Source organism: Gallinula chloropus (assembly GCF_964237585.1).
Source record: "Gallinula chloropus genome assembly, chromosome: 4".
Taxonomy (NCBI): Eukaryota; Metazoa; Chordata; class Aves; order Gruiformes; family Rallidae; genus Gallinula; species Gallinula chloropus.
Genome location: NC_140088.1, coordinates 39,616,335 through 39,641,112, shown reverse-complemented (window position 1 = coordinate 39,641,112; position 24,778 = coordinate 39,616,335). Strand labels below are relative to the sequence as shown.

Genomic DNA, 24,778 nt, shown 5'->3' with positions numbered 1-24,778 from the left:
CTCAAACGCTCCTGCCTGTGCCCTCCCCAGTGTGGTCCCCCCACAGCAGTGGGTGGTAGGGATGAGCCTAACACTGGCAACAGCACCCCTGGGAGCACTGGTGTCTCCCCACAGGGGCAGCCCTGCTCTCTGGCAACCACACGCTCCAGCCCTGGCCCCGTGGAGCGGGTGAAGCTGCGGAAAGTGGAAACCAAGGGATGCTGGGAGGTGGTACGGGAGAAGCAGCCCCACACCATTCAAGGTGTTGTGGCAGGAGGTGATGGAGGGGTGCCAGACCCACAGCCCCCACTGGATGTGGGTGCACTGGAGCAAGCAGGCAGGCACTGTGCTCCCTGGCAACCGCCCCAGGCAGCCTGGAGGAAGCAGGGACAGGCAGCCCCCGCACCCCAGCAGGGCTTCAGGCAGGTGGTGCTGCTAGGGGGGAACCCAGATAACCCTGAGGAAGAGGAGGAAGTGGATGTGGGAATGGTGGAGCCACACCTGCCCCCCGGCACCATCTGTGTCTGGCCCTGCCCCTCGTCTGAGTCGGATGAGGAAGTGGATGTCCTTACCTAGGGGATGCCAGCTCTGCCCCCAGCAGCTGCCTTCACCCAGGGTGCTGCAGGCAGGGCTCCTCTCATCCCAGGCAAAGAGGCTGCACGAGCCCCAGACACAGAAATAAAGGCTCGGAGCAGGGAGAGCTGTGTCATGGCATGTCAAACTTTATTGGGGAGGAGCAGGGTTGGAAATGGGGGGAGCCAGGGGTTTGGCGGTGGCTGCCTGTGGCAGAGCTGCAGCATCAGAGACGGGACTGGGGCGGGTTCCCCCCCACTTTGTCTCGCCTCTTCATGGATGCTCACGCCGCAGGTGCAGGTGCCGGTCCCAGCCTGGCTGTGGGGAGAGGACTGTTGGTTTGTGGTCCCAGCCCCCACCGCTGTCCCTGACCTTCCCCCTGATCACCTGGCAATTGCCTCTATGCCATGCTGCTCTTCAGGGCTTCCACCACGGCCTCAGGCAGGGGGAACTTCAGCTTGCGGGGTGGGCCCTTCCGGATGCCGCTCCACAGCTCCACGGCTGGGGGAGGACAAGGGGAAGGGGGTCAGGCGTGCCAGGGAGTCGTCCCCCCCCCCCGACCCCTAACCACCCTGGCCCCGCCACTCACTGCTGCCGTCCTCCTTCACCAGGGACACCTCGAAGCTGTTCCTGCGTGGCTGCTGGGGGTTGATCTCCACGGGGAGGTGGGCCACGGCCCCGCGCAGGGCCTCGCGCACCGCCGCCGCGTTGCGCCCGAACACCCGTCAGCTCTTGCTGGGGGAACACGCGGGAAGGGGGGGGGGGGTCAGCACCCCGGGGGCACGCCAAAAGACTCGCTCTTCCCCCGAGCGGTGCTAAACTCGCAGGCCGGCTCACCAGTGCTCGATGACGACGCGGAGGCCGGTGCCCCCCGGGCTGCCCTCGTCCTGGGCCCGCCCCCGCTTCTGCGGGGCATCTGCCTGCTCCGGTGCCTCGGCCGGCGCCGGGGCCCTGCGCTTCCTACCGCGGGGAGCCATCCTGTGGAGAGGCGACGCAGCTACCGCGGCGTCCCGCTCCGGGACGGGGACCCAAACGGGGGGGTTAGAAGCGGGGTACCCGCCGGGGCTCTGCCACGGGGAGTGGGAAGAGGCGGGGGTCCCGGGGGTGGCGCCGCGCGGCGAGGGCCCGGGTCCCGCTCGGGAGACGGAGCGGCCGCGCTGCCTCCTACCTGCCGCGTGCTGCGATCGCGGGGCGCCGCGCCGGCCTCCGCCACCCGGGGAGATGGAGAGGGGGGAGCGGTGGAAACCGAGTGTAAAGGGCCCCGCGGAGCCCGCGTGACAGGGGATGGGGCAGCCTCTCCTCCGCTCGCCTCTTTGGGACCCCTCGTCCTTCCCGGTCGGCGACGGCGTGGCGGCCGGTAACGTACACACACACAAACACCCCCCTCCCACCACCCGCAAACACCCCTCGGCGGGCTCCGTGGTTCCGCCCGCGCACCCGCCGCCGGACCGTTCCCCCCCGAGCGGCGCGCGCCGCGGCACCACCCAATCAGAGCGCGGGCCCCTCAGCGCGGCTCCGCCCCCGCAGCAAACCACGCGCTCCGCGGGCCCGCGCGCCCCCCCTCCCCCCGGAGGAGCAGGGGACACAGACACGGGCAGGGACAGGGGCCCTTTATTGTCAGCGATGAGGATGAGCGTTAACCGGGGGCGGGCGCCGTCCCACCGCCCTGCCCGCCCAGGGCTCTGCCGGGACCTCTCCATCTCCCCCCGGCCCCCGGTGAGACCGGGAAGGCGGGCAGAGCCCGTGGGGCCGGGGCGCCACCGGGGTGCCAGCGCCCCACCGCGGTGCCAGCGCCACCGGAGTGCCGGTGTCGTGGTGATGCGTGGCGGCACGGAGCAGCTTCTACTTGTCCTTCTTGGTCTCCCCGTTGGGGGGCCCGGCTGCCGCCTGCACTGCGGGGGGTTCCTCGGGCCCCTCCTCCCGCGGCTTTGACTGCTTCTTGGCCTTCTGGTAGAGCTCGTTGAGGTTGAACTCACGGATCACGTTCTCCTGCCGGGGAGAGCAGTGTGGGCGCTTCGCTGCGCCCTCCCCCGGCCGCAGCCCGGCTTCCCGCCCCAGCCGGCCCCGGGGGCAGGGGGCTGGAATGTTCCACCCACCTCAGAGAAGGTCCAGGACACGGCCCGGCCCTTCTTGTCAATCTGTGGCCGGCGCATGGTCTCTGTCCCACCCTGGAAGAGGATGAGGGTGGGCAGCTGCTTGGTGAGCGGGGAAGTGCTGACCTTGTACCTGTGAGAGGAGAGGTCAGTGGAAACCCCCCAGGCAGCTGGTGCAGGGGGGCAGGGGTCGCCCAGGGACCCTGCCTGGCCCAGGCCATCTCCCCCTGCCCTGCCCCCCAAACCTGGTGCTGACGTCCGTGTACCGGCCAACGTCCACCTTGCCGAAGTGCAGCCCCGGGCAGTTGTACCTGGGGAGGAGAGGGCCACATGCCTTGAGTGCTGCAGGTGACTGCAGGGCCAGCCCCAGCCCCAGGGCTCACCCAGCACCACTCACTTGAGAGAGAGGTCAGCAAAGATGGGGGCGAAGGACTGGCACTCGCTGGACCAGTTGGCAAAGAACTCAACGATCCAGGTCACCCGCTTGTCCCGCTCCAGCTCCTCCTGCCACAGGAGTGTAGGGATCAGCAGGGGGGGAGCAGGCCAAGCCCCCTGCCTCGGGCACCCCCAAGGGACAGGATACTCACATCTATGGTCTTGTCACTGAAATACTTGATGTACTCAGGGCCCATGTAGAGGGGCGGCTTGCAGGTCATCAGGAACACTGCAACAACAGCCCCCTGAGCCCCTCCCCTGCACCTGGAAGGCTCAGGCTGGGTTTGGGGCTGAGGCTCTTACTTCCCCACAGCAGTCTGGGGGAACCACGGCAGAGCAAGCAAGCCCTGGGGCCGGGAGACTTTCCCCACCTCCCAAGACCCCTGGAGCCCACAGAGACTCTGTACGTCCACAGCCTCCTCCAGCAAGGAAGGCCACGAGCCAGAGGGTGGCATGGAGGAGAGACAGGGGCAGTGGGAGCTGAGGGCAGACCAAGAAGTGCAAAGAGGGCACTGGTGCTACTCCCGGTGCTGCGAGTTGCCCACCCCGTCCACCCCGCTCCCCCCCAGCAGGACTCGCCTATGCAGAGCGTGAGGTAGAGCAGGCCCATGCGAATGTCCAGGCGGAAGAAGAGGATGGCGTTTGCCACTTTGCTGAACATGAAGATGTTCCCAATGTGCTGCTCCACAGTGACTAAGGAAGGAAGAAAGGAATAGAAGACATGGCCATACCCCCCCCCCCGAAAACCGAGGGGCGACCCTGAGGGAGGGCAGGATCTAGTCCTCTAGATCCAAACACCCCATAAACAGCCCCACAGTCCCCCATGCCCACCCCATGGGCCCCCAACTCACTGGAGCGCCTGTTCTTCATCATCACGATGGCGCTGAGGAACATGAGGATCTCCACCTCCCGCTGGGACAGAACAGCCAGGGTGAGCAGGAGGCGCCTGCGGGACCCTGCAGCTCCCCCGACTCCCTGCCCCCCCATCCCCAGCATTGCTGAGCTGCAGAGCCCGGCAGGAGCCACCCGTGCCACCCACGCCACCCTCCCGCAGCCAACCTGCTCCTGGCCCAGCCTGGCACAGGGACGGGCTGTGCCGGGCCCTGCCGGGTCCCCGCCTCCTCCCGGGGGGGTTCCCTTTGCCTCCCAAACGCTGAGACGCCGAGAAGGGGCTGCCCCTGCAACGGCGGGCACAGCCTCCCGCAGCAAGGGGACGGCAGCGGCCAAGCGCCACCAGCAGCGACCGGGCGCACCCTCCCCACCCACCCCCTCCCACCCTCCCTCCGCAGGGCCGGGGGCGCGGGCGCAGAGGGGGGCCGGGCTGGGGGGGGGGGGGGGGGGCGGCAGGCCGGGCCTGGGGCCGGGGCCGGGCCCGAGCAGGCCCGAGCCGCCTCACCCAGTCAAAGTCGCAGGGGTTGCCATCCTCCCGCTGCGAGGGCAGCCCTTGGCAGAGCGGCGGGACCTTGCGGACGAGCAGGAAGGCGGTGGCGAGCAGGGCGGACAGCGGGTAGTAGGGCCGGACCAGCCAGCGGCACAGCCCCGGCACCGAGTACAGCAGCGCCAGCAGCGGAGCCACCACCGCCATCTTCGCCTGCGGCCCCTCGCCGCCCGGCTCCCGTTACCCCGCCCCGCAGCGCTCATTGGCCCACCCCCTCCGCTCCCATTGGTCCATCCCGCTCCCACTGGCAAGCCCCTCCATCCCCATTGGCCATCAAGCACCTCCCCTCACCCCGGCGGGCCAATGACGGGGGAGAGAAATGCGGCCAATCGGAAGGCTGGGCTCGAGTCTCCCGTAGCGACGAAGAGCGGCGGGCGGGGCCTGAGCGGTGCCCGGCCAATCAGAGCGGGGCGCGGCGGCGGGCCGGCCCCGCGCGGGGCACGCCGGGAAGATGGAGAACTTCTCGGCGCTGTTCGGCGGGGCTGAGCCGCCGCCCGCAGCCGCCGCCGCTGCCGCCGCCCTGGGCTTTGGACCCGCCAAGGCGCCGGGCGCCGGAGCCGCGCCGCCCCCCGCCACCACCGCGCCTCCGCCGGGCGAGGACGCGGCCCGCAAGGCCGCCGCCGGCCCCTTCTATCTGCTGCGGGAGCTGCCAGGTGCGGGGCGGGACCGCGAGGTGGGGGCGGGCACCGCGCTCGACCAATCGGCGCGGCGCTGCGGGGCCGCGGCGGTAACTGGCGTCGCGACCGGCCAATGAGAGATGAGGGCGGTGGGTGGGGCGGCGCGAAGTGACAGCGCGGCCGGCCAATGAGCCTCCGGGGGGGCGGGGACCGGCGGCTCGCTGCCGGGGGGCGGGGGGGGAGGAAGTGGGGCCTTGGGCGCCCGGGGGGGGGGTAAGGGGACGGGGGTGGCGTCCCCGGGCTGAGGGATCCCGGTGCCGGGCTGGGGAAGGGGACCGAGGGTGTGGGGAGGGGATCTCCCGGGCGGGCGGGTCCCGGGGCGGGGTGGGGGGGAAGGCTGCGGCCCCGGGCGGGCGGCAGCAGCACCCCATCCCTGCGGCCGGTGGCTGGCGCAGGCACCACGGAGCTGACGGGCAGCACCAACCTGATCACCCACTACAACCTGGAGCACGCCTACAACAAGTTCTGCGGCAAGAAGGTGAAGGAGAAACTCAGCAACTTCCTCCCTGACCTGCCCGGCATGATCGACCTGCCCGGCTCCCACGACAACAGCAGCCTCCGCTCCCTCATCGAGAAGCCCCCGATCTGCGGCAGCTCCTTCACCCCCCTCACCGGCACCATGCTGACGGGCTTCCGCCTCCACGCTGGCCCGGTGAGCCCCGGGGTTGGTAACTGGGGATGGGGCGGGGGGGGGCGGGAGTGGCAGTTTTCGGTGCCTGGCGCAGTCTGACCAGCCCCTTCTCCTCTCCCCAGCTGCCTGAGCAGTGTCGGTTGATGCACATCCAGCCCCCCAAGAAGAAGAACAAACACAAGCACAAGCAGAGCCGCACCCAGGATCCAGTCCCCCCAGGTAAGAGCCTGTCCTTTGCTGTCACAGCTGCGCGCTTGAGCGACCGGCCCTGGGGGGGTGCCCGGCTCATCCAGCACTCTTGTCCTTCAGAAACCCCCTCAGACTCCGACCACAAGAAGAAAAAGAAGAAAAAAGAGGAGGATCCGGAAAGAAAGAGGAAGAAGAAAGAGAAGAAGAAAAAGAAGGTGGGTGGGGAGAGCCGGTGTCCGATTCCCAGCCTGTGCCCACCGTAGGGGCCGTCCAGCAGCGAGCTTGGCCCGGGCAGCAGCAGGGATCCAGTGAGCGGCAGGGATCCAGTGAGCGGCCGCTCCCTCGGGATGCTGCTGCCGAGCAGGAGGTCTCACAGGATACGTGTCTGTCCTTCCTCTGCAGAACCGGCACAGCCCAGAGCACCCGGGGGTGGGCAGCTCCCAGGCCAGCAGCAGCAGCAGCTTGCGGTGAGCCCCAGGGATCCCCCAGCCGACAGGAACGGCCCTGGCTGACCTGGGAGGGACCCGTCCCTCCTGCAGCGCTCAGCAGGGGGGCTTGGGCTGGCCTGTCCCCGCTTCCCCCGGCAGAAAGGACACCCCCACACACACACCTCCCCCCCCTCCCCCCGCCCCCGACACCCGGGCTTGCGTCGTGCAGCCAGCCAGGACCAGGGGCAGCGGACTTTGCTGGGGTGGCCAACCTCAGCTTTTTATACCAAAACAACCCGGCACAGCGCGGGGCTGGTTTTTAGTCACCTTTTAATTAAAGTCTCTGCTTTGAGGAGGGGCTGGTGGCAGCGGCTGCTGCACGTTGAGGCCAGGGGAGTCATCCACAGGGCTCGCAGGATGGGCACTACCCCGGCACGCTGCGGCCCGGGACGGAGGATCACAGCCAAGCGCCTGCCCCCAGCTCTGGGCCTGGCTCCTGACCGAGCACGGGGGAGCTGGGCACATCCATTAGCTGGGTTGAGGGGCTTCGTGCTCCTCCCCTCCCAGGCCTGGCAAGGAGGGGAGCAACCCCGAAGAGGCACCATGTCCCTGCACAGTGCTTGGTGCTGGCAGAGTGCCTGGGCGCTGCTCTCACGGGCAGCAGGACCTCCAGCAGCAGCCACAGCGCGACGCCAACGTCACCCTTTGGTCCCAGCGTCTTGCACAGGAGCCCAAACCTCACCGGCTCTGGTTGACACCTTCCCCAGAAGAGACTTCCTCACAGCCTGGAAAAAAAAAACCCAACTTACCTTCCACGGGAGCAGAGTTTGCCCAAAACTCCCTGAGGACGTGCCTCCCCGCTGAGCGGGGCCGCCGGGATGGGATCGGCTTTCCCCAGGCTCCCCCTTTCCCTCTCCCCTCCGCAAGAGGAGAGGGAAGGAAGGCTGAGACCCTGAAGGACAGGAGCCCTGTGGGGTTCTTCCGTCCCTGGACGCTAAACAAAGCACACGCATGCCTGTGGGGGTGGCTCATTAAATATCCTTTTATTCCTCGTTTTTAAAATGGCTAATAATAATAATAATAATAAAAAAAAAACCCAACCAAAAACCCAACAAAAAAAAAACCCCGATGGCGTGGCTCTGCGGAGGCCACGGGAGAGATATTGCCTTACAGAAAGAGTCAAGTAGTGCCTGAAGTTTTGTGGGCCCCCACGGGGGAGGAGGGGAGCAGGGAGGAGGGGTGGTGTGCCTGGCCTGGGCGGTGGGGGGGGGGGGGGGGGCAGGGACAGGAGGACAGGGAGCGCTGAGCTCCTTGGCTGCGTTTTTCTTGGGGTTGTTGGGGGTGGGGGTTTTTTTTGGCATTGGATAAGAAAAACAAATATTGCTTTATGGGGATGTGCTCTGCTGGCCTTCCTCTTCCCTCAGCAGGAATAAGACCAACCATGTGACAGTGAGGAAACTCTCAGACCCATTAAAACCCCCAAAAAAGCAATAAACACCCCTCCCCCCCCCCTCCCCATACAAACTCCGGGGAAACAAAAGAAATAAAGGGGGGCAAACCCCACAGTGGGGGGGAGGGTAGAGCCCGCGACTTCCTCCGTATCAGGTACCCCACGCCAGCCCCAGCGGGGTCTGGGGAAGCCTGTGAAGATGGGGACAGGAGATGGGGGCTGCCCCTCAGCCCTTCCTCCTCCCTGGACCACAGCAGCCCCCGCAGCAAATGCTGGAGGCTCTGCCAAGAAAGAACGGGGGAGAAGCGTCCCGGGCTCTGCAGCACCTCAGCCTTTGATGGGGCTCAACCCAGGGACAAGGCACCCAGCAGCCCCGCCGGCACCACTGCAGGTGGGGGAGCGACGGGAGGCACCTGTCCCAGCCCCACATCTCTCCTTTGGGGATGGTGACGAGGTGGGGGCCCGGGGCCAGGTAGTTCCTCCTCCCTCTGGGTAAGATACATAATTTCTGCCTTTTTTTTTTTTTTTCTCCTTCTTTGTGTTTTTTGTGGTTTTTTTCAATATTTATATTTATATATATAGATATTTATATATACACACACCTGGTAACTCAGAAAAAAAATAGAATCCGTAACAATAATAATAAAAAAAAGTATTCTGGTTTAAAAACAATCCGTTCCTACCACGCTAGGCGAGCGATTGATTGCACAAGGCCCACGAGTGGCTGGCCCAGCAGAGATGGTGCCAGGCTGCAGCCCCCCCCACCTCCCCTCTCCACCCACCTCCAAGCTCCCCCCACACACACATCTGGCTGGGGCGGCTGCCGGCAGCAGTCCTGGGTGGCCAGAGGAAGAGCAGCGCTGCTCGGGTGTGTGTCAGCCCCCCACGTCCCAGGGATGGGGGGGTAAAGAGAAAAGCAGTGTGTGTGTGGCGGGGGGGGGAGGGTGTCACTGGCCCGTCTTGTCCCCCACCCCGGGTCTGGCTTCTCCCTGGAGTCCGCAGAGCATCCAGAATGTCCCACCGGGGCTGCTGGGTGCCAGCCAGGGAGGGGAAGAGGGGGGCGAGCGGCTCTGCCCCTCATACCGAGATCTCATAGGTGGTCCCCCCAACGCCGGAGACCTTCTTGACTCCTCCACGGGTGGGGCTGCTGAGGGGCACCTGCCCCGGGCCCGGGGGGGCCGAGCCCAGGCTTTTGGGCTGCCCGTTGGACTTGCTGTAGGCTGTTCTCATCTGCACCTCGTCCCTGGGAAAGGAAGGAAGGACGGGCACAGGGTGTAAGGAGGGAGTGGGGCACCGTAGGAAGGGTTTGGGAGGGCGCGGGAGGAGAATATGGGGCAAGGGGAGACAGGACCCTCCCCCCCCTACCCACCCAAGCAAGGATTCCAGCATCCAGCACAGTTGCAGCTCTGCCCTCCCCAGGGACCTGCAGACCCCACACCCCCCTCCAGATCCCGGAGCGGTACCCTGTGGAGGTGGCAGGGGGGGCACCAGCTCTGTTTTGGCAGGAGGAGGATTTCCCTCGGCCGTCTCCAGTGGGCAGGCAGCACTGCTCCCCAGCAGGGGTGGCTTCACCACCCGGGGTGCTAGTGCAGAGGAGAGAGTGCTGGAGGAGAGGCACCCCAGGCAGGGACAAGGGGGGAGGTCATGCCAGGCGCACTGGGCCCCAAACTGCCCCCAGAGCATCCCAGCAACACGCTGGGGCAAGATCCCCCCCCCTCCGTGGGGGCCGCTGACCCCTCTGCACGTGGGGGCGGCTGGTGCAGGTACTTACTTTGGCGCCAGCAAGGGCTGCAAGGCCACCTCCTCCGCCTCGGGGACGCTGGCCGGAGACGCTGGTTTTTGGCTGCTGTAAGACACGGATTTGCCCAGGTGGGGGGCGGCGGGTTGGTCAGGGGAGCCAAGGGAGCGCACCCGCAGCGCGTGGGGGGGCTCAGGCTTGCCGAAGCGGGGTGGGGCCGGGCGGGTGAGCGGGTTCTTGCCCAGGGGCGAGCGCTTCGAATCGTCCGAGGAAGAGCTGGTGCGGGGGGCGTTGCTGGAACCGGGCGTCGACTGGATGCCCGAGTCCGCCAGCCCCGCGTCCTCCTCCCTGCCCGGCGGCGGCGGCGGCTGCTGCAGCAGCTTCTCCCGCTCCTGGATGGAAGCCACGATGTGGCGGGAGAGATTGTCATAGCGCACGGGCGAGGGCTCGCGGGGCGGCGCGTGCTTGGGGGAGACGGCGCTGGCGAAGCGGCCGTGCAGGTCGGTCTCTCTCTGCTGGGCGATGCGGGCCGAGAGGAAGGGCGAGGTGTAGCCCACCGGCGGGTCGGGCTCCGGGCCCGCCTGCACCGACTCGAAGTCGGGGCTGTCGGAGGGTGTGAGGAGGCTGTCGTAGGACAAGCTGCCGTTACGGGTCTGGTTCACCAGGCTCTTGTAGGAGGTGGAGGTGGTGCCCTCGGAGCGGATGGACTGGAGGTGGCCCATCTCGAAGCCCGTGCCCTGCGCCGACTTGAGGCTGGAGGAGCGGGAGCCACTGGAGAGGGGGTCGAAGTGAAAGCTCTTGCCGAAGGTGGGTGAGCGGAAGCTCTCGGGCTCCAGGCTCGGCTCCGAGCGGTAGCTGGGCTTGTGGCCGCTCTCACAGATGGAGTTGGGCTCCTTCAGGCTGTTCACTCGGCTCAGCTGAGGGGCACAGGCACAGAAGTCACTCCCAGAAAGATGCAGGGGCTGGGGGGGGGGGGGGGCGGGGAAGGGCCTGCAAAGCTCCCAGCACCCACCCTAAACTCCTCCCCCATCCAGGAAGGTGGTGGCATACCCTCAGGGCCAGGGACCCCCTGGCCAGGCTCAGGAAGGCAGCAGGGAGGCAGAGCCTTACCTTGGCGCTGGTGGAGTGGGGCAAGGCTGCTGAGCTGCTGCTGCTGCTGTAGCCGGGCCGGTACTTGTACATGGTGGGGGTCGGGGGGCTGTCCTTGCCTAACAAGCTGCTGTCTGGGGTGGGGGGAAGAGAAAAAGATGCTCAGACATGCGCTGGCTCTGCGGGGCTGCAGAGGGGAAGGAATGCCACGCAGAGCCCTGCCCTCCCTTCCCGAGAACCGGCTCTGAGCCTGGGGCGAACAGACCAGGGAGGCGGAGGGAGGGAGGGACGGGCTTGAGGAGAGGTGGGACGGGGGCAGATGAGACGGAGCGGGATGGAAACATGCCCATGGCAGCGCTGCTGTGGCTGGTGCTCCCATGCCCCGGCCGCACGACGCCCCTGGGGAGAGGGGGTGTGCACTGCATGGGGGTGTCGGGAGGTGCCCCCAGCACCGCGTCCCGACGGGACAGGGAGAGCTGCAGAGGCCTCCAGCCAGCTGAGCTGCGGGAAGTGGCTGCTCCCAGGCTCTGCCCTTCCCATCCCACCTCTGTCACCAAGCCCGCGGCGGCTCCGGAAGTGGGGAAAGCGAGTCACGCAGGCTGCTGCAGCCGTGCTCCCTGCTGTAAGGCCAGGCCTGCCGCTCTCCTTCATCCAGGCGATGCTCCTGCGCCCGCCCGTCACGGGCCACCGCAGCTCTCAGCAGCTCTGGAGCTGCCCTGCACTGGCTCAGCTCGGCCTCCTGCCCCTCTCCGATGGAGCAGAGCTGGCTGCAAGCATCCCACAAGGCTTCTCTGGGTGCAAGAGGCTGCATGAACCAGCCTGGAAACACGGGCATGTCCTGGCCCGCGGTGTGGCAGTGCCGATGTGCTTCAGGTCTGACCCTGCAGACTGTTGTGCCTACGGCCCCAGCTCCTGGGCTGTGTGGTGCCACCCTGGGCTGCCCTCCCAGGGGCTGCCAGGGACCCTGCACGCCTTCCTTACCCTCGTTGGTGGCCAAGGTTAAGTGTGTCCTCAGGCCCGTGTAGCGGCTGAGGTCTGGCTTAGGTGGGGGTGGCGGTTCAGCATCAGCAGACTGGCTCTCCGTCACCTCCAGGCTTCCTTTGGACTGCAGAGACAAAGCGCAGAGGGAGGGTCAGGGGCTGCCACAGACTCAGCCCTCCCCTCGGCAGGCACAGAGCGGGCAGCGGCACGGCGTGGGCTCTCACCGTCTCCCGGGCCATCCAGCAAACTGAGCGCTTTGAAGGCGGGACATGCTGGGAGGTACAAGGGAGTGGGACCTCCAAGGGGAAGGGATGGGATGGGGAAGGGGATGGAGGGCACAGAGCCTCATGTGGCTGCAGCCGCATGGGAGGGACGTGGTTTTGGTCCCGTGGGGACAGGGAGCAAGGCAACACAGAGACGGGTGGGGAAGGTGACAAGGCTCACTCGGTTCTTTACTCACGGATGCAGGCTTGCACCCCTGGGCTCCACGGAGGGCCCCAAGGCGGGGACCACTATTCCCCACCTTCCTCACCTTTGTCCTCTTCAGCTCTGTCTGGATACCGTTGTCCATGATCTTGACGGTGATCTGACCGTCTGAGACATCAGGCCGCAAGAAGGGGGGTCTCACCAGCACCGTCTGCTCCGCCTTCGGGCGCGCGAGGTACCTAGGGAGAGCAGCAGGAGGGAGGTCAAGGCCAGGACCTTGGGATGGGTCAGTTTGCCAGGGCATTGTGGGGCTGGGGGGGGCACCACCGTGCCGTGCCCCGCTCACCTGGGAGCCGGGGAGCTGCAGAGGACCCGGCTGACGTTCTTACAGCAACCGTTGGTGAAGGGGTTGACACCACCACGGAACTTGCCGGTGACCTGTGGGACGAGGAGCATCGCGGCATACTAGGGCGGGCAGGGACCTCGGGAGGCTCCGGCCAGGTCAGGGTGCCCAGTGTCTGGCCAGTGCACTCACCCCAATCTCCAGGAACGGAGATACCCCCCCTCTTCCAGGTCCCTGCTCCAGTGCTGAACTTCACAAGGGGAAGAAGTCTTGCCCTGATGCCTAACTGCCTCATTTCGAGTGACGCCCGCCGCTCCCACCCTCCCTAGAAGAGAAGGGCCCGCCTGGCCCTGTCCTCCCCACAGCCGCTCCGACAGCAGCAGCAGAGCTTCCCCATCTCCAGGCTGCAGGGACGTCTCACGCCCTGTCCCCAGCCAGCCCAGCGGCCTTCCCTTGCCTCAACCCAGCCTGCCTAGGGCCGTCTTGTCCCAGGGAGGCCCAAAACTGACCCCCAAGATGTGTCAGGCAGGGCCCAGCAGCCCTGCACCAGCACCGCAGGCATATACCTGTTCGTTGGTGGTACGGCCCCTCGCCACGAGCACCACGTGGAACCCCGTAAGGCCAGCGACGGGAATGAAGAACAATCCGGCCACACACATCACCACCATACTGCCAGCAGCCAGCTAAGGAAGAGCCACAGTCCTGCTCTGCAGCACGCCGGCCCCAGCCCCCACGGACCCATTTCCAACCCCCCCACTCCGCCTCGGCCCTACTCCCGGAGTCTCCCAGAGGATACGTGACAGCCATGCGGACACCAGAGAGCTCCTCCACCTGGTAGAGGACATAGAGGAGGCCAAAGCCAAACACCCCCATGATGTGCGTGGTGAGGGAGAGCAAGAAGAGGAAGAAGTAACGGTAATTGCGCCGCCCGATGCAGTTGTTGACCCAGGGGCAGTGATGGTCGAACTCCTGTTGGGAGGAAGACAGGGGGAAGGGCTCAGCTGCTGGGGCTTCCTGCCCGTTACAGCTGCACACCAGAAACGAGGCAGCGGCGGCGGCGGGACGCGGTGGGACGCGGCGGCTCCTCACCTCCACGCAGTTGTCGCACACGCTGCAGTGGGAGCAGCGCGGCGGCCGGTAGAAGCGGCAGGTCGCGCACCACTTCATGCGCACCTGGATGCCCTTGATCTCCACCGTCTTGTAGAGCGGCGCTCGGAAGTCATCCTCCTTGTCCTCGTCCTCCTCGGCTGAGGGGAAACCCCGGCGCAGCCACACGTCAGAGCAGAGGGAGGTGGGGGCGGGGAGAAGGCAACACCAGGGCCTGGCCTCCTCCCCCCGGTGCCCGGCATCGCCCTCCTCTGTCACCCAGCGCAGGAACCCCCAAATACAGGCCGAAGATGGGGTGGGGGGCTCTCCCAAACACCCCGAAACTGGAACACCCGGTGCAGGGTGCCAGGATTTACACTGCTTCCCCCACCCAGGGCCCCCGTCCCCGCAGTGCGTGCCACCACCCAATCCCACCCACGCAGAGCAAGCAGGGCTTTCCCTTCCTCAGGCTTTCAGGGACCACATAACCCTCACCACCCTGGAGGAAGGAGGCCGTTCTGGGCCAGACAGTTCCCAAGCAGAGCCAGGCTCACCTCGCGGGAATATGCCGGGGTCCATGAAGGTGGCCATGCTGAAGTTGGCCAGCACGAAGAGGAAGATGACGGCATTGTAGACAGGAATGAATGGGGAGATGTTCAGACTGAGCCCGGGGCACCTGCAGGCACAACAGCAGTGAACCCCAGTGCTTCCCACCACCCCCTGCATCCCCCCTCCCACAGAGGGGTCACCCGGCCCCCACAGCGCTCCCAGACCCTAAGCGGCCTCTCCAAACCCCACAGTCCCCCCCATAAGCCATCCCTGCCAGACAGGGAAGCCCATGTTCCCTGTTCTTGGCTCTGCCCAGAGAGATGGCTGCGGAGGGTCCCTGCCATCACCTCTCGCTCTCAAGCAGTGCCCACTGCCCCTCAAGTCAGAGCTGTACCCAGCTCACCTCAGGTGTGTGCGGGCACCCTCCAGAGACCAGCCTGAGCCCCAGCCCAGGGGGGCTGGTGTGGGAAGCGCTCTGGTAATACACTGCTTGCCCCCTGCCCCACTGCTGACAGTGGGCACAAGGCACCCAAGCATCACCCTCCGTGCGTCACCCCAGTGAGCGTGGGGGGCACATGAGGCCAAGCAGCGGCTCCAGTGCCTCCAGAGCCACATCTGCTCCTCATGTCACAGTGGGAGCCGAGCCCGGACACAGCTCTGGGGACACACAGGGACCCATCACCACGCAGCCAACCCCCAGCTCCTCTGTGGGCCTGGCCGAGGGACCACAGGAGCTCAGCAAGGGAACCACCACCACCCACCCTGCTCCAGGAGGGCACAGGCTCGGGATAACGGGCTTCCCCCTCAGAGGCGCCAGCGTAATACCCTAATCTGCTTTGCTGCTGGGAGTTTAATCCCAGAGATCTAGGACAGCATCTGTCCCTCTCTTCCCCCCGCAGTGATAAGCACAGGAGGATTTAGGCAGCAGGAGCAGCGAGGGGCAGAGCGCAGGGCTCGGCGGGCAGGGCGACATATGGTGCCAGCACTGTAATCCCCCCCAGCCCCCGAGCAGGTAGAGGTGAAGGGGCAGGCGCTGGCCCTGGCCCCTCCTCCTCTGCTACCCGCTGAGACTCAGCTGGGGGATGAGGCAGCCCCCATCCTCATCATGGCCACCCCAGGTGAGGCTCCAGCCAGGAGCAGCCCTGGGATGCAGGGCTCTGCTCCTGGCTAAGCTCTGAGAGGGCACAGGGGCACCCTCCCATGTGGGGCGGCGAGCGAAGGGACGGGGGACAGGGGACAGTGCCAGGCTGAGGGCAAGTGGGAGATAAGACAGGTTGGGCCGGAGGAGCGGGCACACCTGCCTTGGCACCCCCGGCAGCAGAGGAGGGAGAGACGGGCACAGCACACCCAGGCACGGGCACAGCCCCACGTCCCAGCCCTTCCCAGCACCCAGGCACCTGGGCAGGCTGGGACGCAGCGGCAGGACCTACCCAGGCTGACCAAGGACAAGGTGGTCCCCAACCGGGCACAGGGATGAGGGTGGGAGGGCAAAGCCTCTCCACAAGACCCTCAGCTATCCCTACCGTGGGGAGCCAGCCCTGCTCTGCCCCCCCCCGCCCCAGCACAGTCCTCCTGGCAGCTCCAGGCCTCGGCCCACACATCCAGCTGTGCCTGCAAACCCTCTTCCCCAAACCCTCTTCCAAGCCCTCTCCATCTCCCCCGTGGCACTCAGGAGCCCCTGGAGCAGGACCCTCACCCTCTGGGGCAGTACCTCCCCAAGCCCAGTATCTGAGGCAGGCTTTCCCTGGGGTGGGGAGTGGCTCCTCCTTCCCAACCCGCAGCCACCAGCCATGCCGGCTCTGCTCCCAGGACACCCGGCTGGAAGCCGGCCAGGCGGATGCTCGGCAGAGCCGGCAGCGCACAGGAAGAACACACTCGTCGCGTCAAGCCCAGCTCACCCAGTACAACCGGCAGCCCCAGGCGCTGCCCCAGGACTGGAAGCCACACCAGGAGCAAGGGGCTCGCACCCAGACCAGCCTCCCCTTCCCCTCCCATGGGCCCGGGGAAGGGGCTCACCCCACCCAGTGACAGGGCAGGCCAGAGGGCACGGAGCCGGCAGCCCAACGAGAGCTGGGCGAGGGGCTCCACCTGGCATGGGTCCAGGATGGGTGGCTTTGTTAGCCCCCAGTCCTCCTCACTGCTGCCGTGCCCTGGTCTTGGAGGGAACCAAGGGGGCTGCCCTGCATCCCCCCCATGGCATGGCAGCCCCAGTGGAGGGGTGTCTGTCCCTTCTCTGGCACCAGAGTGCCAAGGGGAAGGTACTTTGCCCCAAGGAAGGACAGAGCAGAGTGCCTCAATTCGAGAGGAGCCTCCCCGGCTCGGCTCTGTGCCCAGCTGCAGAGGTGGGAGCGGTGGAGGAGTGGCAGCCAGAGGAAGAGGGGCAGGAGGGCTCGTGAGCCCTGAAGGAAGGAAAAGCCCTTGCAGAAACCCTGAGCAAGGAGCTCCTCTCCCTAGAAAGGCAAATCCCAGCCCAAATCCGCTCGGAAGGGATGGAGGGAAGGCAGGGAGCCCCACCACAGCCACCCCCACAGCCAGGCTGGGCCAAGCCTGCAGCCCAGACCCTCAGAAGCCAGATGCCAGCAAGGCAGGGTGGAAAGGACTGGCCCTCCGTGGGGAAGGGAACATCGCTCCCATCATCTCCCATGCTGGCTGGGCACCGAGCCGCTCCCAGGAGAGAGGGGGCAGGTCCCCAGGCGGGAGGGACACGGAGCCTCCAGCTGAGGGAGCACCAGCAGACTTGGACTGCTGTGGCCCTGAGAGGACACAGCTTCACAAGGCCGACCAGCACTGCCAACAGAGGTGGCCTGCGCAGGGACACGACCTCCCCCTCGCCCGGGGGCTGCGCTGGGCTGGCTGCAGCGCATCCTTTGGACCCAGGCTGCAATCTCACCATCGCTGCCAGAGCTGGCTGCCAGACCCAGCCGGCGGACCAAAGGCTGAACTTCAGCCTCTGGAAGGGAGAGCCGAGCCAGGAGATGTGTGGTGCCTCGGGCCACCTCACCACCCCTCCTCCTTATCAGGTCATGCCAGCGAACTTTACACCCTGAACAACCATTCGGGGATGCAAAGCCACCCTGGGGTGGGACTTCTTGGGCCAGGTCAAGCAGGACCCCCTCCCTAGGACCTGCAGAAGCACGCCTGGGCTGAAGCACGATGCCGGAGCCTCCTGCCCGGGGGTCCCAAGCTTCGCAACCCACCGCGCTGTGGGAGGGAAGTGGGAATCTTCACCGTACCAAAGTGCCTGCCAGCACCCACGCTCCTGGGGGAGTCACCTCCCTGACACCAATCCCCACCCGGCAGCACGGGGAGCAAAGGTGGCTGCCAATCCCCAAGGGGATTATCAGGAGTGCCAGTGTGTTCCTGCCTTTTGCCCTGCCGGGATGCCTGTGCTCCCACTCCACAGGCGAGGAAGACGGAGGCTGCCCGCCATCGTGGGGCCACGCAGGTCCCGGAGAACTCATCGAGTTCCCCTCTCGGGGTTGGGATGCAGAGCACACCCTTCGCAAGGGGAGCTGCTGGGACTTGTCTCTGGCAGCACATGAGAGAAACCGGGGAACCTCAGGCAACCTGAGTCACACCTCCGCTGGAGACGGGCGTTTTGCCACCAGCCATGCCAGCAGGAGCCTGGCCTCGCCTCCCTTCCTCAGGCTCAGAGCCATCCTGCGCCCCCTCAGCTCCACCCTGCCAGCACCCCGGACTCTGGGCTAGTGCTGTGCCAGCACCAGGATCACCTTGCAGCAGGGATGGACCAGAAGGTGGCTGCTCCAGCCCCCTCGAAGACCCTGCTGCGACACCACCCCTGCTCACCGCAACGCTCCAGCAGGTTTGGGTCCAGTGAGGAGCATGTGCTGCAGGCACTGTCAGCTCCGGGGACTGCCACGTCCTACACCGGCATCCCTGTCCTCCTGCCACTCCTTTCTCTCTCCTCCATCAGTGCCAGAGAAGGAGAGAGCTCCTCTCCCAGAGAGGCACGGTTCCCTTGCGGCCTTCCCAGCAGCGACAGGAAGAGAAGTCGGGGTCTGAGGTTTTAGACAGACTCTCCCAGCTGCACAGAACAGTTTGGGCTCTGCAGGGCTTTCTACGGCCCCAAAGGCCCCGCTGTGCCACAGCAAAGAGGAGGAGGCCGAGCTGCAGCAGGCTATGCAGAGAGCCCCCGCCAAGGGCGTGCAGAGGGGTCCCTGCCCGGACGGGGAGGGGGGCAGGGACCACCGGCCGAGGGGATCCAGGAAGAGACAAACTGATCCAAGGGAGGGCTGCGGTCTCGGGGCAGCAGCACGGCAGAGATCCCCTCCCCAGGCCCACTCCTGCCAGAGGAAGGATGGGAACATCCCCTCTCCCAGCTGCCTGCTCCCTCCGCCACAAGTGGCCTCAGCTCACGGCAACTGCCATGTGTTCTGCAGCATCTCCTAATTACATTAATCAATCAAATAGAGTCCTTGGCCCAGAGGTACATATCCTGGGCTGGAGAGGATGGACCAGGAGGACTCTGGCAGACAGGCCAGGGGGAAACGCAGCTGGAGTCCTTCAGGAGAGCTGTGCCAAACCCACACCTGCCACTCTTCCCCACAGCATGGGGGGGGGGGTGTCCCAGAACCGCCCCCCACCTCACCACTTCCCCTCCCACTTCCCCAAGCATGAGCTTTAGGTCCGACACCTGCAGCTCAACCCTGCCAAGGAGGTCTGCAGCAAGCACACCGGCCACGGGCAACAGCCACTTCCACCTCAGAGGTGGGGTGCAGCCACCTTACCCCTCTCTTGGCAGGTGAGGAAGAGGGGCACCAGGATCTGCAGGAAGCCGATCCCACGGCTCCCACACGGGATGCAACCCTGGCTGCCGGCCCCTCCTGTCCCGCTCCAGCAGCCTGGCAGAAACAGCAAGGGCTGGTAACGCTGGGGAGGAGCGCGGTTCCCTCCCCACCAAAAAACCCATGTGAAAGTGCGCTGCGCCGCCTGGGATTAATTTGCTGGTGTAAAAGTAGGTTAAATAACATCCACTGACCTACAATTAAAGCCACCCTGCCCTTGTTCTGAACAAACCTGCTCCGCGGCACCGGCGCCTGCTCCCGGTGATGCCTTGCACCGCGCTGCTCCCTGATAAGCGGCTGCTCAAGCCAGGGACCAGGGGCTTGGCCCCAGCAGCAAGGACCAGGTTGGGGTGGGGGGTGGGGGGTTGGGGGAAGTGCACCCCTCAAAGCACAGCGAGCAGCCTGCCACGACAACGCAGAGATCCGGCCATCATCCCCACACCATACTGCATCCCACAGAGCTGTGTGAAGGAGATATCCCACACCCTCCTCCTCTTCTCCTCCATCCCCCCCTGAGCGGCAGCACAGAGCCAGCAACTCCCTGCAGCAAAGTCCCCGGCAACACCGGCCTGACAAACGCCCGGCGTCCCGAGGGGGCTGTGGCACGCTGCTGAGGGACACCGCCAGCTGCCCCAGGCACCGGGAGAAGTCAATCACCCCAGATCCCTCCTGCAGTCGTCAAGTTACTCTTTTATTGCCTAGCTGTTGCCAGGCACTCAAGCCACAGTGACCTTCCAACCACCGACAGCTCCATCCTGGGGATCCCAGCAGCCAGCACGTTGCTCCTTCGGCTCCGGCTGGCCCCGCAGCATCCCTCCACCGGCACAGCTCTTCCTGGAGCACAACCAAGGGTGACATGCCAGCAGCCAGCACATCCCCAGCGTGCCATAAGCGTCCCAAACCCTTCGTGTGGAGCCATCACGGAGCCCTCTGAGGCACAGGCACGAACACCCGCCCTGCATACAACTCTTGGCCGTTTCCCACAGCCCCTCACAGCCCAGGACCGCTGCAGGATCCAGCAGCCAGCCCTGGTCACCACGCTCCAGTGTTCCCATCCAGCACACGCGTGTGTCTCTGCACCAGCCTGGCTGCGACCGCTCAAGCGGGGAGCGCAGGCAGCTACCCGCCCTGGCACCCCAGGGCTCTGCCTCCCACCTGTGACCAGCCCAGAACTGGTTCAGCTCGGCCCCGAGTGTGTGTTAAGTCAGCCACGTGCCACCCAGGGAGGGAAAACATTAACATGAGCGGCAGCACTGCCCCTCTCCCAGCCCAGGGAGATCCCCACGCTACGCTCCTGCTCTCTCCGTTCTATACCCTGGCTTTTCCACACCCAGCTCCCAGTTGTCTGTCTCTTAAGTTTTAGTGACCAGCCAGCAGGCCACCTCCCTGGGATCCTCTCCCCAGACCCCAAGCCTGCACCTCAACAGCAGTGAGAGATGCACGCAAGGGGCAGAGTGCTTCTCCTTGAACTTAGTGGCTCAAAGATCAGTGAAGAACCTCTAAAAATAACCCAGAGCCTGAGCCAGTCCCCCAAAACGCTTCACTTCAGAGCGGAGAACTGCCTACGGCGCTTTCCACATGGGGGTCACAAACGGCTTCTGGATGCGGCTGACTCGCCTGAGAACTGCCAGGGAGACCAGCAGGTTGTGCAAACACCAAGAGACAGGAGAGGAGTCGGGAGCTGGAACAAGATGCTTTGCTGGGAACCCAGCACATAGGGACACAGCATGAGGCAACCCAGCCAAGGCTGAACTGCTCCCATGGACCACGGGGCTGCTCCGTTGCCCATTCCTCAGCACCCAGAGCATGAAATCCCCACTTCAGCCCAGCAAGGAGTTACTGCTCCTCTCCCAGACAACCCTTGTGTGAATCCCAGCCCTCCTCACACCCCCCCTCCATCCTCACACACATAGGGAGACGGGTCCCCAACTCTCCCTTCGCCCCCCCTTCCCCCTCACCCTTCGGCTGAGTAGTGGGGACTCACGTGAAGGCAAAGAAGAGGGTGGTGGCTCCCACTAGGAAGATGGCAGCAGCTGAGACTGGGACGTATTTGCTGGGTTTGAATCTCTTTCCGGATGCTGCTGGCATGTTGGAGCTGTGGTGGGGGATCCGCCCCGCAGCATAGCCCAGGCCCAGCAGGAGTCAGAGCCAGGCGAGAAGGGGAGGGGAGAGGGACAGGGGTAAACCGCTTTCCAGCCTCCACTCTTGCTCCCAGGGCAGGCTCTGACCCGAGTGGGCAGGCTGAAGTCCACGGTGGTCTCTGGAGAGGAGTCCACGCTACGCTCTGCCCCGCAGCAACTCGCGGGCGCAGGGAGGGAGGTTTAAAAACATTAAAAATTCAGAGCAGAGACCCGGGTTTGAATTTAAAACTGCCACGGGGGCAGGGACGCCACGAGCCCCAGGGAGCTTCCTGCAGAGGCACAGGCTCCCCCCACGGCTGCCCGAACCACCCGGCTCCAAAGGGAAAGGAAGCCTCCCCGGCTCAGGCACGGCGAGGCTGGCCAGCACGGTGCCAGGGGCTGGGCACCCCTTCCAGCCCAGCGAGCACCCTGGGAAAGGGCGAGCTGTCAGCAAACGTCTTGCGAAAAAGCCACTCCGGGGACTCTCAGGGAAGCCACTTCTCCTTTTTAATCTGCCCTCGGCCAGGCTGCAGCCCCCTCTGCTCTGCTCACAGCACAGGAGGAGCTGGTTGTCTCGTAAGCAATCTGCTCAGCTTCCTTCACAGCACTGCGCCGCCGCTGCTGCCTCCTCCTCCTCCTCCTCCTCTCCCTTGGAGGGGGTCACAGAAACACTCTCCCTGATTTCTCCAGGATCTGGGACCGGCTGGCTAGCGGTGGCCGTTTAATTTTATTTATTTCTCTCTTGACTGCTAAAGCCGAGGAACAGCTGGCACAAGGTTGAGCTGTAAATCCTTTCTTTGCGAGGGGGGCAGCAGGGGAAGGTCCAGCAGATTGCGTGTTCTCGTCCTCTTCCGACTTGTTCCTTTCTCCTGACAATCCCCCGCCCCCCTTGCTGACTCCAAAGGCCTTTCCACGGGCTTAGGATCCACTTGGCACTCGGGAACTGGCAGGAATCTTGTTAGATCTTTTCTGTGGTGACCATTTCCAAGCAGCGCAGGTTAACGGAGAGGTCTGGGGGGGTGGAGCTCTCGGGGAGTGCTTTTACCACCCCAAAAGACAACTGATGGGGAACAGGGTGCTGAATGGCTCTGTCTCACCCATGGCCCAAACCGTGTGGGGAAAGATTTCAGTTTGTTCCAAATCGCTCCATTTTTTTGCCTCCCCTTCCTTCAGGAAAGTTCTTCATTCGTCCATTTGTCTTTAAAAAAAAAAAACCCTACATAAAACTGTTAAAACTTGACATCTGGCACGCCACACCTCACCTGGGGAGGGAAAACAACAAGAAAATAAATTAGCAAGGCAAGAGAAGAGGTAAGAGCCACGTAAATACCCCGACTGACACACCACCAAGCTCCCTGGGACTCTGAGCAGGCGTCTGGCAGAAGCTGCAACCCCGATGGCAAGTCCCAGTCAGCCAGGCACCAATCTCCAAGCCCAGCGCCGGCACAGACCGACGCCGCGGCCTCGGGCCCACCGCCTCGCAGCGGCGTCCCTCCCCATGCCACAGTAATGACCACCCCAAGGGGGATGTGATTAGCTGGGGGAGCCCAGGCCGCAGCCCGCCATCTCAGTCCCATCCCCAGGCCCCCGGGCATTCACGGCAGAGAAAGCTGAGCCTGCTGCCCCATCCGAGACATCCTCCTGCCAGGAAATCCAGCGCCGAGCGAGAGGAGGGACTACCCCCCCCCTCCCTCCAGCTTCTTGCCCAGCCCAAGAAGGCCCAACCCTCGAGGTGAAGAGGCTGAGCTGGAGGCTCAGGTTGCGGGAGGGAGCAGCATGGACATCACAGAATGTCCAAACCCATCTGGAAAGGGCAGTGGGAGCACCAGGTGCCCCGCACAGCCCGAGCACCCATCGCAGCCCGGGGACGCCCTAGACACCCGTGATGTTGTGGTGGTATTACTGCTGTGGCAGCTGCTCCTTGGGGTGACACCTGTTCGGCGCTTCGGCACGGGGCGTCCCTTGGACGGCGGGTCCAAGTCCAACGCCTGGCGACTCCTTCACTTTCTCCTTCCACCTCCCTCCTCTCCAGGAAAACACCTAGCGCTGACTAAACGCTCGCAGAGGTTGCAAGAACCACGGCACAAAATTAAAGGCGCGTCTAATGACGAGAATACACTGCAGTAAGGTCGTTTGGGCCGTGAAATGAGGCGCCAGTCACCTGGGCTGACTGACAAAGAGCCCGCTCCTGCCATGGAGCAGAAACACAGCCCAGCTGCGCTGGAACCCGAGGGCTTTCTGGGCTCAGAGCAATCCCGGCACGACGCTGGGCTGCCGGCTGGGGAAAGCCCCAATTCCATGCAGTAGTGTTAAGAGCTGTGCCAGGGAACAGCCAAGTGGCAGCGCCCTGGTCTCGCTCCACCACCCCAACACGGAGCTCAGCGTGGGCGAGCACAAGCTCCGAGATGTGGGGTTTGGGGGACACCCCACGGGGATGAGCCCCACCACGCCACTGCCCAGGAGACATGCTCCTCACCCGAGCTCGCTGCGACGCGGACGGACGGCGATTCCAGGGATAGGTTACTGGGAAGTTTAAAGATGACATCACTGCTAATTACTTTAACAGAAGCAATCTGCTAACAAGACTCGTCTCCCCGGCCCTCCGCCATGAGAACGCAGCCACACCTGGAACTCAAACAGATACTGAGAAGTCTTCTCCTCCCCCTTTCCTCACTCAGCATGGTGTGCTCCCTGAGTGGCACAACCCACAAATGCTGCCCCTCGAGTCCAAGCGACAACCCCCCAGCTCCTTCCACCTGCTCCTCGGATAGAGGCATGATGTTGAGCCCTCCAACCCCTTCACCAGCATGATCCGGAGTGCCCTGCCTTCTGGAGGTTCAGCTCGGCGCAGAAATTAACCCCCTCTGCCACTTCCAGCCCAGCAACTCCTCCCTTGCAGCCTCCCTGGACCTGCCCTCACCTACTCCTTCCTCTCACAGTGACTCCACTTCTCCTGCCTCAGGAATACCACCCGGTTTTTCCAATCCCAGCAGGCTCATCTTTAAGGGTATTTTCCCCCAGCTCTGCTGGGCTCAGCAACTTTCAGAGCTGCTTCTTCCCCAGGCTTGAGGGTTTCCCTGCCTCCCCTCACCTCCACCTGCAGGGACTCCCTTCTATTTTCAATGCCTTCCCCCAGGACGCTCCCAAGCGTGACCACCGCTCCCTTCCAACTTCCTTCAGCCCAAGTCTCCTTTCCTTCAGTGCAGACCCACTTCGATTCCCTCTTCTTCCAGCACTTGCCCCCTAAAGCCTCCCGCCGCTCCTTCCCTTCCCTCCACAAGCCTTCCTCTCACCGGCTTCTCCAGCAAATCCACCCAGACGTAGCCCGAGGAGTTAGGTGCTTTGCAGCTCAACCTTTCCAGGGCACACAAACACGCTTCACCAGGCTCTCCCCGCCTGAGCCGGGTCGGGGAGAACACGCGTAACCGGCTCGCGACATTCCCTTCCCTATTTCACTGGCCGTCGATAACCACTGCGGCTCTCCCACGTGCTCCCAGCCCTGGGAAGGAGGCAAGGCACACACCATCATTACCAGCTTCCCTTAAACACGCCGCCTCCCAGCGCTGCTCGGGGAAAGGAGAGAGAGAGAGAGAGAGAGAGTTCACTTTCAGTCACGGGTGTTCCTACGCACGCGTCGCTTCACCGCGAGCCACATGTACCTACCCCCAAAACCGGCCGGGCTTCTGTGGCGCGGGACGAACAAACAGTTCCTTCCACGCCAGGCAACTCCCAACCAGGGCAGATCCAG

The 24,778-nt window shown here is 64.8% G+C and overlaps 4 protein-coding genes across 7 annotated transcripts; 1 reads left to right on the top strand and 3 right to left on the bottom strand.

The window, feature by feature from the left end:
* Nucleotides 1-683: 683 nt before the first annotated feature.
* SELENOH (selenoprotein H) lies at nucleotides 684-1,894 on the bottom strand. 3 transcript variants are annotated; one of them, XM_084262989.1, is made up of 5 exons: nucleotides 1,721-1,894; nucleotides 1,390-1,530; nucleotides 1,142-1,287; nucleotides 940-1,053; nucleotides 684-870 (listed from the first exon to the last, which is right to left on the bottom strand). In XM_084262989.1, exons 2-4 carry the CDS (start codon nucleotides 1,527-1,529, stop codon nucleotides 953-955), a joined length of 387 nt encoding a protein of 128 aa, XP_084119115.1. In that variant the 5' UTR covers nucleotide 1,530; nucleotides 1,721-1,894; the 3' UTR covers nucleotides 684-870; nucleotides 940-952. The 3 variants fall into 3 exon arrangements, with proteins under 3 accessions (XP_084119115.1, XP_084119114.1, XP_084119116.1); XM_084262988.1 differs by lacking the exon at nucleotides 1,721-1,894 and having other exon boundaries at nucleotides 1,390-1,714; XM_084262990.1 differs by lacking the exon at nucleotides 1,721-1,894 and having other exon boundaries at nucleotides 684-866; nucleotides 1,390-1,714.
* Nucleotides 1,895-2,151: 257 nt separating this feature from the next.
* TMX2 (thioredoxin related transmembrane protein 2) lies at nucleotides 2,152-4,675 on the bottom strand. The gene is made up of 8 exons (XM_084263525.1): nucleotides 4,477-4,675; nucleotides 3,932-3,992; nucleotides 3,660-3,773; nucleotides 3,233-3,309; nucleotides 3,043-3,149; nucleotides 2,891-2,956; nucleotides 2,649-2,778; nucleotides 2,152-2,541 (listed from the first exon to the last, which is right to left on the bottom strand). The coding sequence occupies exons 1-8, from the start codon at nucleotides 4,663-4,665 to the stop codon at nucleotides 2,395-2,397; spliced, it is 891 nt and encodes a 296-aa protein (XP_084119651.1). The 5' UTR covers nucleotides 4,666-4,675; the 3' UTR covers nucleotides 2,152-2,394.
* A 279-nt stretch (nucleotides 4,676-4,954) lies between these two features.
* On the top strand, nucleotides 4,955-6,608 carry MED19 (mediator complex subunit 19). Its single transcript, XM_084263580.1, has 5 exons — nucleotides 4,955-5,171; nucleotides 5,591-5,847; nucleotides 5,949-6,045; nucleotides 6,136-6,230; nucleotides 6,418-6,608. Exons 1-5 carry the CDS (start codon nucleotides 4,970-4,972, stop codon nucleotides 6,484-6,486), a joined length of 720 nt encoding a protein of 239 aa, XP_084119706.1. The 5' UTR covers nucleotides 4,955-4,969; the 3' UTR covers nucleotides 6,487-6,608.
* A 2,092-nt stretch (nucleotides 6,609-8,700) lies between these two features.
* On the bottom strand, nucleotides 8,701-21,115 carry ZDHHC5 (zDHHC palmitoyltransferase 5). Of its 2 annotated transcripts, none has more exons than XM_084263579.1 (11): nucleotides 20,895-21,115; nucleotides 14,111-14,232; nucleotides 13,560-13,717; nucleotides 13,267-13,439; nucleotides 13,037-13,139; nucleotides 12,474-12,565; nucleotides 12,162-12,366; nucleotides 11,702-11,825; nucleotides 10,742-10,854; nucleotides 9,665-10,548; nucleotides 8,701-9,136 (listed from the first exon to the last, which is right to left on the bottom strand). In XM_084263579.1, the coding sequence occupies exons 1-11, from the start codon at nucleotides 20,996-20,998 to the stop codon at nucleotides 8,971-8,973; spliced, it is 2,244 nt and encodes a 747-aa protein (XP_084119705.1). In that variant the 5' UTR covers nucleotides 20,999-21,115; the 3' UTR covers nucleotides 8,701-8,970. The 2 variants fall into 2 exon arrangements, with proteins under 2 accessions (XP_084119705.1, XP_084119704.1); XM_084263578.1 differs by having other exon boundaries at nucleotides 12,234-12,366.
* Between the last annotated feature and the right edge of the window lie 3,663 nt (nucleotides 21,116-24,778).

What these genes read in the sequence shown, in the direction of transcription:
- ZDHHC5 (XM_084263579.1), bottom strand. Translation starts at nt 20,998, where the DNA reads ATGCCAGCAGCATCCGGAAAGAGATTCAAACCCAGCAAATACGTCCCA. An exon ending in GCCGTACCACCAACGAACAG is followed by an intron (nt 12,566 to 13,036) that starts GTATATGCCTGC and finishes CTCGTCCCACAG; the next exon opens with GTCACCGGCAAGTTCCGTGG. An exon ending in AGGGGTGCAAGCCTGCATCC is followed by an intron (nt 11,826 to 12,161) that starts GTGAGTAAAGAA and finishes TTGTCTCTGCAG; the next exon opens with TCCAAAGGAAGCCTGGAGGT.
- MED19 (XM_084263580.1), top strand. Translation starts at nt 4,970, where the DNA reads ATGGAGAACTTCTCGGCGCTGTTCGGCGGGGCTGAGCCGCCGCCCGCA. An exon ending in TCCGCCTCCACGCTGGCCCG is followed by an intron (nt 5,848 to 5,948) that starts GTGAGCCCCGGG and finishes TCCTCTCCCCAG; the next exon opens with CTGCCTGAGCAGTGTCGGTT. An exon ending in CCAGGATCCAGTCCCCCCAG is followed by an intron (nt 6,046 to 6,135) that starts GTAAGAGCCTGT and finishes CTTGTCCTTCAG; the next exon opens with AAACCCCCTCAGACTCCGAC.
- TMX2 (XM_084263525.1), bottom strand. Translation starts at nt 4,665, where the DNA reads ATGGCGGTGGTGGCTCCGCTGCTGGCGCTGCTGTACTCGGTGCCGGGG. An exon ending in ACCCCTGCGACTTTGACTGG is followed by an intron (nt 3,993 to 4,476) that starts GTGAGGCGGCTC and finishes GTTCTGTCCCAG; the next exon opens with CGGGAGGTGGAGATCCTCAT. An exon ending in TGTCCTGGACCTTCTCTGAG is followed by an intron (nt 2,542 to 2,648) that starts GTGGGTGGAACA and finishes TCTCCCCGGCAG; the next exon opens with GAGAACGTGATCCGTGAGTT.